General features: G+C 33.9%; 1 protein-coding gene across 7 annotated transcripts in view; it reads left to right on the top strand.

The window, feature by feature from the left end:
* Window positions 1–13,172, top strand: part of CNOT4 (CCR4-NOT transcription complex subunit 4) — a 113,493-nt gene that overhangs the window by 41,785 nt on the left and 58,536 nt on the right. For all 7 annotated transcript variants that reach the window (XM_033098874.1, XM_033098879.1, XM_033098880.1 and 4 more), the window contains exons 2-3: window positions 3,178–3,443; window positions 11,258–11,455. In XM_033098874.1, the coding sequence (XP_032954765.1) occupies window positions 3,270–3,443; window positions 11,258–11,455 (372 nt within the window). In that variant the 5' untranslated portion in view covers window positions 3,178–3,269. The remainder of the gene's footprint in view (window positions 1–3,177; window positions 3,444–11,257; window positions 11,456–13,172) is intronic.

Here is a 13,172-nt window from a genome sequence, read left to right on the forward strand (position 1 = left end):
GGAGGGGAGAGAGTTTAGTTCAAAGGTTATTTTAAAAGCTTAGTTCAGTGGGGCTACATTTCTACTTGAAATTCCATTCAATTGTGTGTCTCTTGGCATTTTTTAGATGAGTAAATTGAGTCCTAGAGCTTTTGAGTGTCTTATCCAAAATCTTACAGCTACTTATTAGTGGAAGAGATGAGACAGAAGTCAGCTCTTTTACTTTGTACTCCGGTGTTCTATCATACCAGATTTCCCTCCTACATTTTACCAGTTCCGAGATTACATTTTGCAGACGCCTTGCCTGGTGTCTCTCCATGGTGCTAGAAGTGTGCAAAATGTATTTGGTTTTGTATTAACCATCTTTAGGGACTTCTTGCTGTTTTGTCCTTTTTCCTCCCTCATCCTCTTGCAAACAGTTTTAAAATTAAAAGACAGAAGCAATCAAGAAGCATAACCTCAATATGTCATTTTTAACTTGTAGTAATTTACTTTCTAGAAAGCTTTTCAACTCATAAAACCCCGTGTATTGTTTCCTTCCCAGCATTGCATAAATTACTTCACTAAAACTCCAGTTAAGCTATAGTTATGGAAAGAAGGTTTTATAATCAAAAGTAAATTAGAAGTATAGGCAACACCCTTCAATTATTTTAGTTTAGTTTCCTGTTGGTGGAACCAGTGTTTGAGAATGTGTTTTCTACAAGTACAGTTTTTGGATATTCAAACTGGAACAGCCATTAGATCAGCTCTAAATCCCTCATTTTACGTATGAGGAAACCGATAGTGGCAAAATTGGGTCTGTAAATCAAGATGCGTGAGTTTATAAATACTTACACTATTTTTCTTTTAAAAAATTTTTATTTTAAAATATTTTTTCTTTGAATTATTAACAAAAGTCACATTTAATTTTCCTAAGTGAGTTGAAAATAATTTCCCTCTTTTTTTTAAGTTGGCGATTTAAATTGCAAAAATGTTTGTTGTAATAATTCAGATAATACAGATTTTTCAAAACTAAAACCGGTAGTCTACTACCTTCATTTTGTCTTTTGTGACATGGTAACATTTTGGCGGTATAACCTTTCGTGTGCTTTATTTGTTTAGAGAAACAAATATGTATACATACAAGGTTTACTCAGTTATATAGAAGTAACTGTATATTATGTTAGTCTCCAACTTGCTTTCAAAAGTTCAAAAACAACATATAATAGACATCTTCTGATTGAACACACACATCTACCTTATGACTATATTATTTACTTAATGACTTCTCAACTGATTGCTGGCAGCTTTCTCCCTGTATGAACAATGCTGCAAAACAGCAAGGCACTTGGTGCGTATGTGTATTTATGTAAGATAGATTCTTAGGTGGTATAAGGAGTGTTAGGACTTCCTGGAATGAATTTAGGCTGCACCACTTACCGTGTTTCCCCGAAAATAAGACCTAGTCAGACCATCAGCTCTAATGCAATGCGTCTTGGAGCAAAAATTAATATAAGACCCGGTCTTATTTTACTATAATATATGTTAATATAATTTTACTAGGTATAAATTTTACTAGATATATCTAATATATGTTATTTTAATATGATATAATATAATACCGGGTCTTATATTAATTTTTGCTCCAAAAGACGCATTAGAGCTGATGGTCCGGCTAGGTCTTATTTTCGGGGAAACACGGTAGTAGGTGGGCAATTTAAGGAAACGTACTCTCTGTGCTCCCATTTCCTCTTTGTGAAGAGGAACTTAGATCGGTATAGTCTCTACTTTGTGGGGAGACTAACTTCTTTGAAATACATCCTTTACTGTTTCTTGCCTTTAATTTTTTTTTTTCTTCCATGATGCTAAGTCAATCATAGCTTTCTTTTAGAGCTTCTGGATTTCTGTTTTTGCGTAGGAAGACCTTCTGTATCCCAAGATTTGAAAAATTCTCTTTTTTTCTTCTAACACTTTGATAGTTTATTTCAATATATAGCTCTTTAGACAGATCATTTGGGATTTATTTTGATTGCAGTGTGAGATAGATATATACTGTTTTTTTTCCTTCGAGTGGATAGACCACTATCCTTTTACTGCCATCGTTGCCATATTGATTTGTAATATCACTTTTACTAAATATTAAATCTCATAAATTTATGGTTCTGTTTCTAGATGTTTTACTTAGCTTCTTTGATCTTTTATCTATATTTGTACTAATATCAACTTGTTTAAATTACTGTAGATTTGTATTACAGTTTAGTATCTGATAGCACAAATCCCCACATTTCCTCCCAGAAGTTTCAAAGTAGTTCTCATGCATTTATTATTCTTTCATATAAACTTTAGAATCATTTTGTCAAATTATTTTTAAACTGTTATTTTGATAGGGATTGCACTGAGTTGTATTTTGGAGGCTATCATTTTTTTTAACCTAAAATAGTGACTCCAGTCTAATGTTTTAATTTAACAATGGCTTGAGCCTAAATTTTTACGTACAAAATTCCAACTCTCCACAATCTAAAAAGATAAATTATTTAATATTATAAAAGACTTTGATATATATAGGTCTGCTTCTCGTCCCCCTTCCTGTTTTTTGTAGGCTTCTTGTAGCATTCATTACCTTAGGAATACTTTTGTTTACTATGTTCTTATTTTCTCAGAAGTTTTCCTTGGCATATCAATACATATTTAATTGTAAACAGGTTCTACGGCATATTTTTTTCAGCTCTAGCCTATGTTTTCTTTGGTGTTTGATATTAGCATGTAATTATAGATGACTAAAGTCTCTCTTTCTCATTAGGTTTATCTTATAAATTGTGATACATTTTAGGATACTATCATGCTCCTTTAGTTATGTTGCAGTATTAAGTAGCTTTTAGGTCAAAGATAAGACAATTCAGAGTGTATTTTAAGGTTGAAGATTCTTTTGTATATTATTTATTCTCCTAAAATATGGTTTGATTAGTACTAGTTTAGTAGTAAATATATTATCTAGAAAAAAGGAAGTTCTTCCGTCTTTCTGTTGAATCTAAAAAGTTAATAATGCTAAGATTTTTATCTTGACACGTAAAAAAACTCAGAATTCCATTCTGAAACCTGTTCTGAGATGATAGCAAAAATTGGGTTGATTACTATTTTTCAAATTTTTTGATGAAATGATTATTGAAAATGCCATATTTTCCCCAGTAGTAACGGTGTTTTTTGTTTCTTTTAATGCAGGTCTTTGAAGTTCTACATTTTAATTCTCAGTGCTGAACTTCTTTCTCCCTTAAATTATTATAAACTTTTGCTGCTGTTTAATAAACGTGAAGATGTCTCGCAGTCCTGATGCGAAGGAAGACCCTGTGGAATGTCCTCTTTGCATGGAGCCCTTGGAGATAGATGATATCAATTTTTTCCCTTGCACCTGTGGCTACCAGATTTGCCGATTTTGTTGGCATCGAATTCGCACTGATGAAAATGGGCTTTGTCCTGCATGTAGAAAGGTAAACACTCCAAAATAACTTTGTGTACAGTTTTTTTTCTCCATGTGTATGAGTAAGTAGATTTAAAAGACTCTACAGACCTCAAGTGAGATTACGTGTAGCATTTTATTTTTAAAATATAACAAAGTAGAACAAACACTGCCCTTATGAGTCAGAGTGAAGTCTTGGCTTTGTTGTTAACTTAAGTATATGACCTTGGTAAAGTCACATAACCTCTCCAGTTACCCTTCAGTTTTCTTATCTGAGAAGATTAACAAGATCAGTGGTGCTGACTGTTTAAAAGAATTAGAAGTAGAGAGAGGCAAAGAATTTAGATAGGATGGTATGAAATTAGAAAACCACATTTAATATTACATCTAGTGGGGGGAATTCTCTTTAACTTTCTAGTACAAAACAGGAGAGAAGTTTTGATGTTTGGTAAAAGAAATCATGGGTTTAAAATGACATAGAAATTCTGATTCAGAAGGTAAAAGTTACTCATTTGTTGAGTTCTTACAAGTTGATAATGCTATCCCCATTATACAGTAAAAAAAACTGGACCTTTGAAGAACTTGTCCATAGGCATCAACTAGTGGGTAGTAGGTTTGGGATTCAAATATGTCTTTTGAATTCCTTCTAACTCGAAAAAAAAAATCTATGATTTTTATTAATTTTCTGGGTTTTGTTTTAATAAGCAGGTGCAATAGTTAGGTATAGTGAATGACAGGTTGAATAGGATTGTTGCATTTCCATTTCTAAGGACTTTATTTGTGACCTACGTAAGGGCTTAATGCAAAGATCTATTTTTTACCTTTAATGTCTGTATGATTTAAACCCTCTTTTCTGTTTACCCATTTCAGAGAGCTTTTGTGTTCATTACTACCAAATTTTGAGAAAGTGGGAATGTGTTTTAGAAATCTAGATTATTGTTTAAAATTTTATTTTTCAATTTCCTTTCCAGAGGAATTATATCTCAGAAGGCAATGCATTGTCCAGTTTTCTTTTTTAAATCTAGTCGGCCTTTAAAATATAGTACATGAATAAAAAATGGTTAGATCTACTTAAATATTAATTAATAGAGTTTTTACATATGTAATATATAATATATAATAGATATTTATCATGTAGAATATATACACACACACACACATATGTACGTATGTGTATGTATATATGTAGTCTTTATATAGTTAATACACTTTAAGAGTGAGTGAAAACCTTAACATTAGCACATTAGCTTTGGTCACAATGTATAATAAATTTGTGTTAATGGATTTGAAACATTAATAATATTTTAAAAGATTTAAAACGTATTTTGAAACAAAAACAATATTTAAAAATTGGTTTCTGGTCATTCCATAAAAGGACCATCATGTTGAACTATTTTGTTGAAAGCGATGACTTGCAGGATAGCCTAAAACTCAGAAGGCTTGTGAATTTGATTTACTTTGTGAAGTTTTTCTCTTTTTTTCCCTTTGGAATGTTAGGAAGTACAGTCTTAACAAAAAGACTAATTGTTAAATTGTCATGAGAGTAAAAGCAGTTATTTAGGGAAATGGCAAATTCATTTCAGTTTTACGGGATTACTGAGAATCACCTCAAATCCTTATAAAGTGGAGAAAAACATAGAAAAAATGTAAAGGTACAAACAAAACAAAATAGCAAAGCTGGTTATCTATAAAAGGGTACCTTTCTGGGAGGACCAGAAGGTGTGAGGAATATGAAAGAAGGCCATTGGGATCAAGTTCAATAAAGGAGCATTAGCTCAAAAAACATAGTCAGGAGAAGACTGCTGAAAAAAGGTAAGAATAGTGGTGCTTCAAGATCCTAGAAAAATATCTGTGTGGTTGTTTTGAGTATGGCATTGGAGGGGCGTATAGGTCCAGCTCACCTTTTATACCATGTAGCAGAGACGGATGTCCTCTAGCTGGAACACTGGTTATAAATTTGGGTCAGAGCCTCTCTAACTAGATAGAAATTCCCTGGAAGAACATGGACCTCCTGTGCTCAGAAGATGAACTACTGACATGGCCCATCCAGCAGTTTGTCCTCTTTGTAGTCACAAAAGAGCATCCTACAGTAAACAGAAAAAGCATTTATAGATTGGCTGCAGCAACCAAGAATCAAGACATTTTAGGAAAACTAACATTATGAAAGAGAAGCACAAATTCAGTAAATAGAAGAACCTAACGTAAGTAAGCAGACAGAAACAAATTTTTAAAATTGTCACTGGTACTTCTTAAAGAAGTAAGAGAAAATGATATAGTCATGTAGAAAGAACATTTTTAAAAAAGAGCTAATTAGAAGTCCTGAAAATGAACAGTTGTATAGATGGGCTGAAGAACAGAATGTGTACATTTCAAGAGTAAATTGGTAAGTTGGAAGAATGTGCTGAGTATGTTTTTGCAGGATATAGTACAAAAAGATAAAAAATAGAAAGCATGAAAGTTAAGCAACATAAAAGATCTGCTGGTTCTGATCTCTGCTAAGAAGTTTCTGAAGCAGTGAACTAAGAATGGATGGAAAGAAATAATCAAAGAACTAATAGAAGAAAATTACTAATGATGAAAAGCAGTTGTCCTCAGAAGGCCTCTGTGAATAGAAAGTAAGATGACTGAAGAAAAGATCAACGTCTATTTATATAATTGTGAAATTTTAGTGGAAACTAGCTATCACAGGATTCCTGGAATGTAGATTTCTGGAGCTCTCTTTGGACTAGTTCCCTCTTTGTGGTATTTTGCCCCATAAATTTCAATTGCCCCAGTCTCTTCAAATTTTGATCACTCTCTCCCCTGCCCAATGTGACTGTTGGACCCAGTGCTTGTATCCAGTAAGTGCCACAAGAGAAGAAAGCTAAGACACTCATGGTTTTCACCTGTCTTATTTCTTTTTTCTCAGAGTTCACAGACCAGCTGTTCATTGCCTGTTGTTCAATGTCTAAAAACATTTATTTTATATATTATGTCTCGTTTTCTAGTTGTTTATGCTGGTAGGCCTAGTCTGTTAACCGTCTACTCTGTCATGGCTGGAGGTGGAAGTATATAAATATCACTTGAATTTTATAATAATGTAATCGTGAATGTTGTCCTCACCAAAATTAGGGTGGAAGGCTAGAAAGTGTACTTGGGATGTTTGGTTAGGCTAGCTAAAAGAAAGTTAAATCTTCAACTTGCATAATGTGATAATATCAAAAACTGAAAAATCAAGAAGTAGCAATACAGGCATGTTATTTAATGATATGATGGTAAATGACAAAACAATTATCTAAAAGAGTCAACAGGTTATTTGTAGGGAGAGGCACTTGGTGCAAGGAGGAAGGAAATAGGGGACTGCTCCTTTTCCTAATAAACCTTATGTCACTGTGACTAGGAACATATATAAGAAAAATATCAGTGAAACTAGGGAAAAAAGATATAGTGGGCAAATGGAAATATAGGAGAGAAGTTATAATAGTGTTGATATTACTTATAATCAAATTAAAGATCAGACATTTTAAAAGGGCAAAGAAGACTTTTTCTCACTGATTAAAAGGTCCCTAAACTCATGAACGTTATTTAATTAACAGCGGAGCTTTGAAGTATGTTTAGCTGATATAAATACCAGGAGAAACACCGAATTTACATTCATCATGGGGAGACTTCTATATTTTAGAAATTGACAAATGAAATAGACAATAAAAAGGAAATGGAAAATTTGAGTAATAAATACAACAAGCATGTGTACATTTGTGTGTGCACATACGTTATACAAACAAATTTGTACAAAACTTTAAAATAACAAGTGCAGTGGGCACAAAAATTGACTGTTAGGCCACAATGGATATGTTAACCAATTCCAAAAGGTAGAACTCGTGTATTTCTTTTCATTTATCCTGATTAGGGTTTGTAGGGCTTCTTGAATCTGGATTGGTGAGTTTCATTAGCTCTGGAAAAAATACGCCTTTATCTCTTTATATACTGCTTTTAATTCTCTTTCTTTCTGGGACTCTGATTGTTTTTTAGATCTTTTCACTGTTTTCCATGTTTCTTAATCTCTTCTGTATTTTCTGTCTTTTTCTTTGCTTAATGCATTAATGGATGATTTCTTCTGCTCTATTCTCTAGTGTCTGAATTGTTTTTTAGGTCCAGTCTTCTAAGTATGTCTGCTGAGTTTTAAAATTTTGCCTTTGCGTTCTCCATTTCTAGAAATAATGTTTATTCTTTTTTCATACTTGATATGTTACTTTCAAAATAGATTTTTTATATTCTGCAGATGTTTTCAAGTTTGTCATATATTTGTTTAAACAGATAAGCATTATTTTAAAATCTATGTCCAATAGTTCTGGTAACTAGTCTGTGAGGTATGTTTCTGCTGGTTGTTGTTCATGTTCTTTTATTTCTTTCTATGCATGGTTATCTGTGATTACTTCCTAATTGTTATCATTGAATTATTTGTAGGGTTCTCCAAGGCCCAAGGTGGATTTGCCCTCCTCTAGAGAAGCTTTGATTTGGCTTTTGCTGAGTCCTATAAACATTGCCATTAGGGATTTTTCAAGTATAAAAGTGTTTGTTCTGGCCAAGCTTATGTCTTTTGTTCTCCAGGGTGCAAATCTTTCCTAGGGTTGGTTCAACAACTTCTCTAGAAAGATTTTCTTTGACCCCCATTTCCTTTTTCTTGTTCTGATCTCTCTGTAGTTTGTTCTTAATCCTGTGGTTAAAAGAGCCCTTTGGGGGCGGGCTAGATCTCAACTTAACGTGGGGATGCTGTCCTCAAAGACTCTTCACCTTGGGCTGCCCTTGGGCTTTGAATGCTATCCCTCTTCTTCCATTTGTCCCCCTTTCTTTATTGTTACTCAGACTTTCCACTTTTCTCTCTGGATTTTGACTCTCATCTAGAAATTGGCTTGGGACTTCCCTACTGCAGATCATTATTGTTTTTAAGATGTTGGTTTAAAAATAAAGTTTTATATAGTATTTTAGCAAGAGGAAAAGTTAGTGCTGTAAATGCATTTATTAGAAATGAAGAACAAAAGTAAATGAAGTTATTTCCAGGTTAAGAAACCAGAAAAAGAATAAACACTGGGACAGAAGACCAGGATTAAGCAGAATGTAGTGAAATAGAAGAAAAGTAGCATTTTAATAAAGTATAGGGCTGGTTCTCTGAAAAGACCATTATAATAATCAAGCTCTTGGCAAGTCTGATCAAGTAAAGAGAAGACACATGTAAATACATTAGGAATAAAAGTGGAAGATACTACACATGTGAAAAAATTAAGTGATTAAACTAGAGAATACAAACCATCTTAATTAGTAGTTTGGCAGTTTATTGCCAAATTATTAGGTTGGTGCAAAAGTAATTGCAGTTTAACAGGTTAAAAATAATTGCAAAAACTGCAATTATTTTTGCACCAACCTAATAACACTATTAAAAATATTTTATACATTAAAAATGCTTTTCCACAGGTACCCTGTTTGCATTAGTTTGATATATATACTGTGTTTCCCCGAAAATAAGACTGGGTCTTATATTAAGGTTTGCTCCAAAAGACTCATTTGGGCTTATGTTCAGGGGATGTCATGCTGAAAAATCATGCTAGGCCTTATTTTCCGGTTAGGTCTTATGTTCGGGGAAACATGGTAACACACAGTAGTACCTTTAAAGAAAAATTTTCTACTTGTAATTTTTAATTGGATGCTATATTCCTAGAAAATTAAACACGTGTTTCAGTCAAAAAGTAGACCAGATATATTTTCTTTGTATTTATTTTTAGAACTGCTTACTGTTACTAGATTTGTAAGTCACACTCTCTATCTGTAGTTATTCAAATTATGTTTCTTCATTTTTAGTCTACCTCCCTTCCTCGTTTCAATGTATCTAACTTACTAATTTTCTGCCAATTGGATTTAATAGAGTATTTATGGTGGCATGTGTGGAGGAGGAATCGTCATGGAATGCATACTTTTCGGACTTTTAATGAAACCTTTAGACAAATTAAGGCTAATAAGATTTTGTATATTTGCCCTTTGTGTTTAGAGAAAATTAGCACATTTTACGTTGTCTAAAAATTTTTATTTAATTCCTCCTAACAACAGAAATGTAGTTTTATAAATATGTTAAGATTAAAAAGCTAATGTTTATAACTTCCTTTATGTTGCTGGAATAAGAGATATTTGGAGGGTAAACCATAGTAAACTAATTTGTTCTGTTGTTCTCCTGTATTGGTGTTTTTTCGCATTGTATAGCAGTTATTTTCCAACAAAGTTTACTTTAAAGCCTGGTGGAATTATATTTCCATAAAAAATAACATGGAATAATAGCAAAAAGACTAGGATAACCAGTGCTGTATACTCAACTTGGTGGTGCATCAGTAATATACTTGGTGATAGTTGATATTGCAGTGTAATTTTTGGTACTTGTCATTCTCCATCATTTTTTTGTGTTTATGCATTTTTTACTTTTACGTTACTTGGCATCATCTTTTATCAGGATTTTGCAATGCCAGAGAATGCTGGCAGAGAAATTGAGGAACGTAGAGGGAAATCTCATTTTCTTAATTAATGTGTTCAAATTTGAGGATTTTTAAGTTTTTTGTTATTACTTATATATGAAAAAAAGAAAGTATGTTAAAGGCATAGCAAGATTTCCGGGTTTTGGATATTCCCTCTTTGTTCCCACTGTTTTTCTTGATGGCATCATTTCTGTTGTTTCGTACACCTATAGTCTCAAATCCCAACGATTTGTGGTTCCCATTTTTGAGATCTCTTCATGTCCACTTTTAGATATTGTTGCATTTAATGTGTCCTATCTACCATTTATTACTAACTAGTTTTATTAGTAGTATTAATAACTGACTTATTGAATGCTAATGTGCAGACACGTTTTAATCACTTTACAAATGTGTTTTTAAACTCACAGAAATCCTCTGAATAAAGTATTGTGATTCCCACTTTACAGAAGAGGAGACTGAGGCAGACAGGTCACATAACTTAGCTAAGGTGTCTCAGAGAATAAAGATTGAGCCAAGATTGAAAGCCAGGCAGTGTGAGTCCACAGTTCTTATTCCGGCCACCAGTAGTCTTAGTTTAGCAGTGGGAATAAAAACAATGTTGTAATGAAGAGAAAGGAAAAAATTACAACAGTGTAATTGCTAATGTTTATGAGGGATTACTGTGTGCCAGTCATAATAATAATTCTTTTATGAGTGTTATTTTATCTTTACACCAGCCTTTATGCTTATTTTCATTTTACTTATGAGGATACTGAGGCATAGAGTTTAATTAATTTACCTAAGACCACATGGCCAGTAAGTGTTGAAACTAAATTCAAACTCCTACGCCAGAGTATCAGTATTGTATTTATTTCCCCTTTTGAGTCCCTCTTTGATTGGGAATGTATTAAAAAACTAATAACTGCATTAATCCTCTAGAACATAGCAGGTTTTCATTAAATATTTGTTGATTGTAATATGTAAATGAGAATGTTTAGATAGAGAACTTGTACTCTTTGCCGCTTCCATAGCCCCTTAGAAGTTTAATTTTCCTGTAAACTGTGTGCTAGGCACTGTAGGAAATACCAAGATTGTTTTTTATTTTTTTTATTTTAGAACATTTGGTGGTGGTTTAAGTTTTAGTGCTAAAAGTGGTCTGTGTTAAGCTCTAAAAACAAGTATTTAAAAAACTGTTTTATTTAACATTTAACTTTTATTGAATAAAAATATTTTAAGCAATTAAAAGATTCAGGAAAAGGAAGCTGTAACAAATAACCACATATCCTTTATCGAGAATTTGATTATTTGTTATTCGTACAGTTTTTCTTTTTATTTAATGCTAACTTCTATGTTTGTTTTATGCTTGAAGCCATATCCAGAAGACCCAGCAGTTTATAAACCACTCTCCCAGGAGGAACTGCAAAGGATAAAGAATGAGAAGAAACAGAAACAAAATGAGAGAAAACAGAAAATATCGGAAAATCGCAAACATTTGGCTAGTGTACGTGTTGTACAAAAAAACCTCGTCTTTGTTGTAGGCCTGTCTCAGCGCCTAGCAGATCCAGAGGTAAGTCCTCTTCTGTTTTCTTTCTCAACTTGACATTTTTTCTTTTTGCTCATCTTATTTGGAAATAACACCTGACCCTGTCCAACTGCAGAATTCCCCGGAAAATATTAAAATTTAGGAGAAAATGGGCAGTGATTTTTAATCAATCACTAAAAAACCAATGACCAATTGGGATCTAAAGCAAGGGTCTTAATCTTGGCGTCAGTTCCTTCTGTTGTAAAACGAGGCAGTTGAACTAGATCTTTAAAGTCGTCATGAGTGCTAATAAACTATGAAAGTTGGGTAATGGTGCTGTTTTGCCGTTAAGGCTAATATATGACAAGATTACTTTCTTTCCTCTTTACTGTAGCTCTATAAGGACCAGCAGTGGGGGTGCAGTTATATGATCCCACTAGACATCTGTACGTTCTTAAATCGTGCCTAAGTAGTAGTTCTTGGTTATAGAACAGTTAGTGACCTGTTGCTATACTATATCATCATTCTTTACTCATTCGTTTTAAGCCAATTTTGGGGAAAGTGGGAGAATTTGATGAAGGGAAATAATGAACCAGGTTCTTTGTCATTTGTGTGGATGCAGGGGAGATCTTAACTCTCTTTTTTCTTACCTCTTTTCTCTCCTTTTATCATCTGCCTTATTAATGTTGAACTCATAACTTGCCCTGACGCCTTTGGATACACATCTGCTAATTTTCAGTTTCTGATATACCAGGAGGTGCCGACTAGATTAATGGGAAGGCGGGTAGAAGTCGATGACAGCCAGACTGTTCACTTCTGTAGGAGGGAGCGGGATTGGGGAGCTCTGCTGCAAGTACCCCTTGAGAAAGGTTTGAAGTAATGCTTCAAACAGCAGATTGCAGTGAATATGCTTAGGAGGGTGGGAATCCTCGGGCTTGGCTCTGGGCGAAAGGCCCCAGAAGGAGGAAATCTAAGGAGTCTAAAATTTGATGTTGTAAAATACAATTTAGAGAGAATAATGAATATTTACTGTTGATGAGTTTACTATGTGTTGAGGTTATGAAGGGCTTCAAGATCAGTGGGGGAGAAAATCAGGTGGACTTTACTAAGAAGGGTCTATCATTGGCAGCAAGTATGGCGGCAGCTGAGAAATTACTAGGACCTGGGTTCAGGGATGCTGGCATTAGTGGGCGACGTGATTTTCAGGAGACCAGGCTCTTGGTAAAGCCAAAAGAGTGAGTCTAGAGTTCATACAGGAAGAGACTTCTTCAGTGAGAGATATTAGGAGAGAGCTCATTTTGGGCCTATGATTCAACCTCAGCAGCCAGTTCTTCCTTTTTCTAAGCTAGTACTTAACTCCCCAGGCAGGCAGAATCCCATTTCACCCTTGACCATTTCCGTGGATACTACCACAACTTTGCACCAATCCTTGTACCTCCCTTTTCCAGCTCTGCCTTTTTTTTAAACCAGAGGGCACTTCTTACCTCTGCAAGTTTTTTATTTACCTGCTTCTATTTATTCCTACTAATCTTATTGAGTAAAATCTACTTTTGACATTTCTGAAACTGCTACTCCAGTGAACTAATGGAACTTTTATCTTGATTTGACAACTCTTGGATGTGAATGTACTTGATTTTGTTACTACATCCTGGACCTGGTCGGCTATAGAACTGGAGGCATATGAAGCAGCACCCGAAGGCTGGGTAAAATTAAGCCGTAGTCTCAGTCTGAAGTTTGGATTACAGAGATTTCTTGTTTCCAC

The sequence above is a fragment of the Rhinolophus ferrumequinum genome, chromosome 26 (genome assembly GCF_004115265.2).
Source record: "Rhinolophus ferrumequinum isolate MPI-CBG mRhiFer1 chromosome 26, mRhiFer1_v1.p, whole genome shotgun sequence".
NCBI lineage: Eukaryota > Metazoa > Chordata > Mammalia > Chiroptera > Rhinolophidae > Rhinolophus > Rhinolophus ferrumequinum.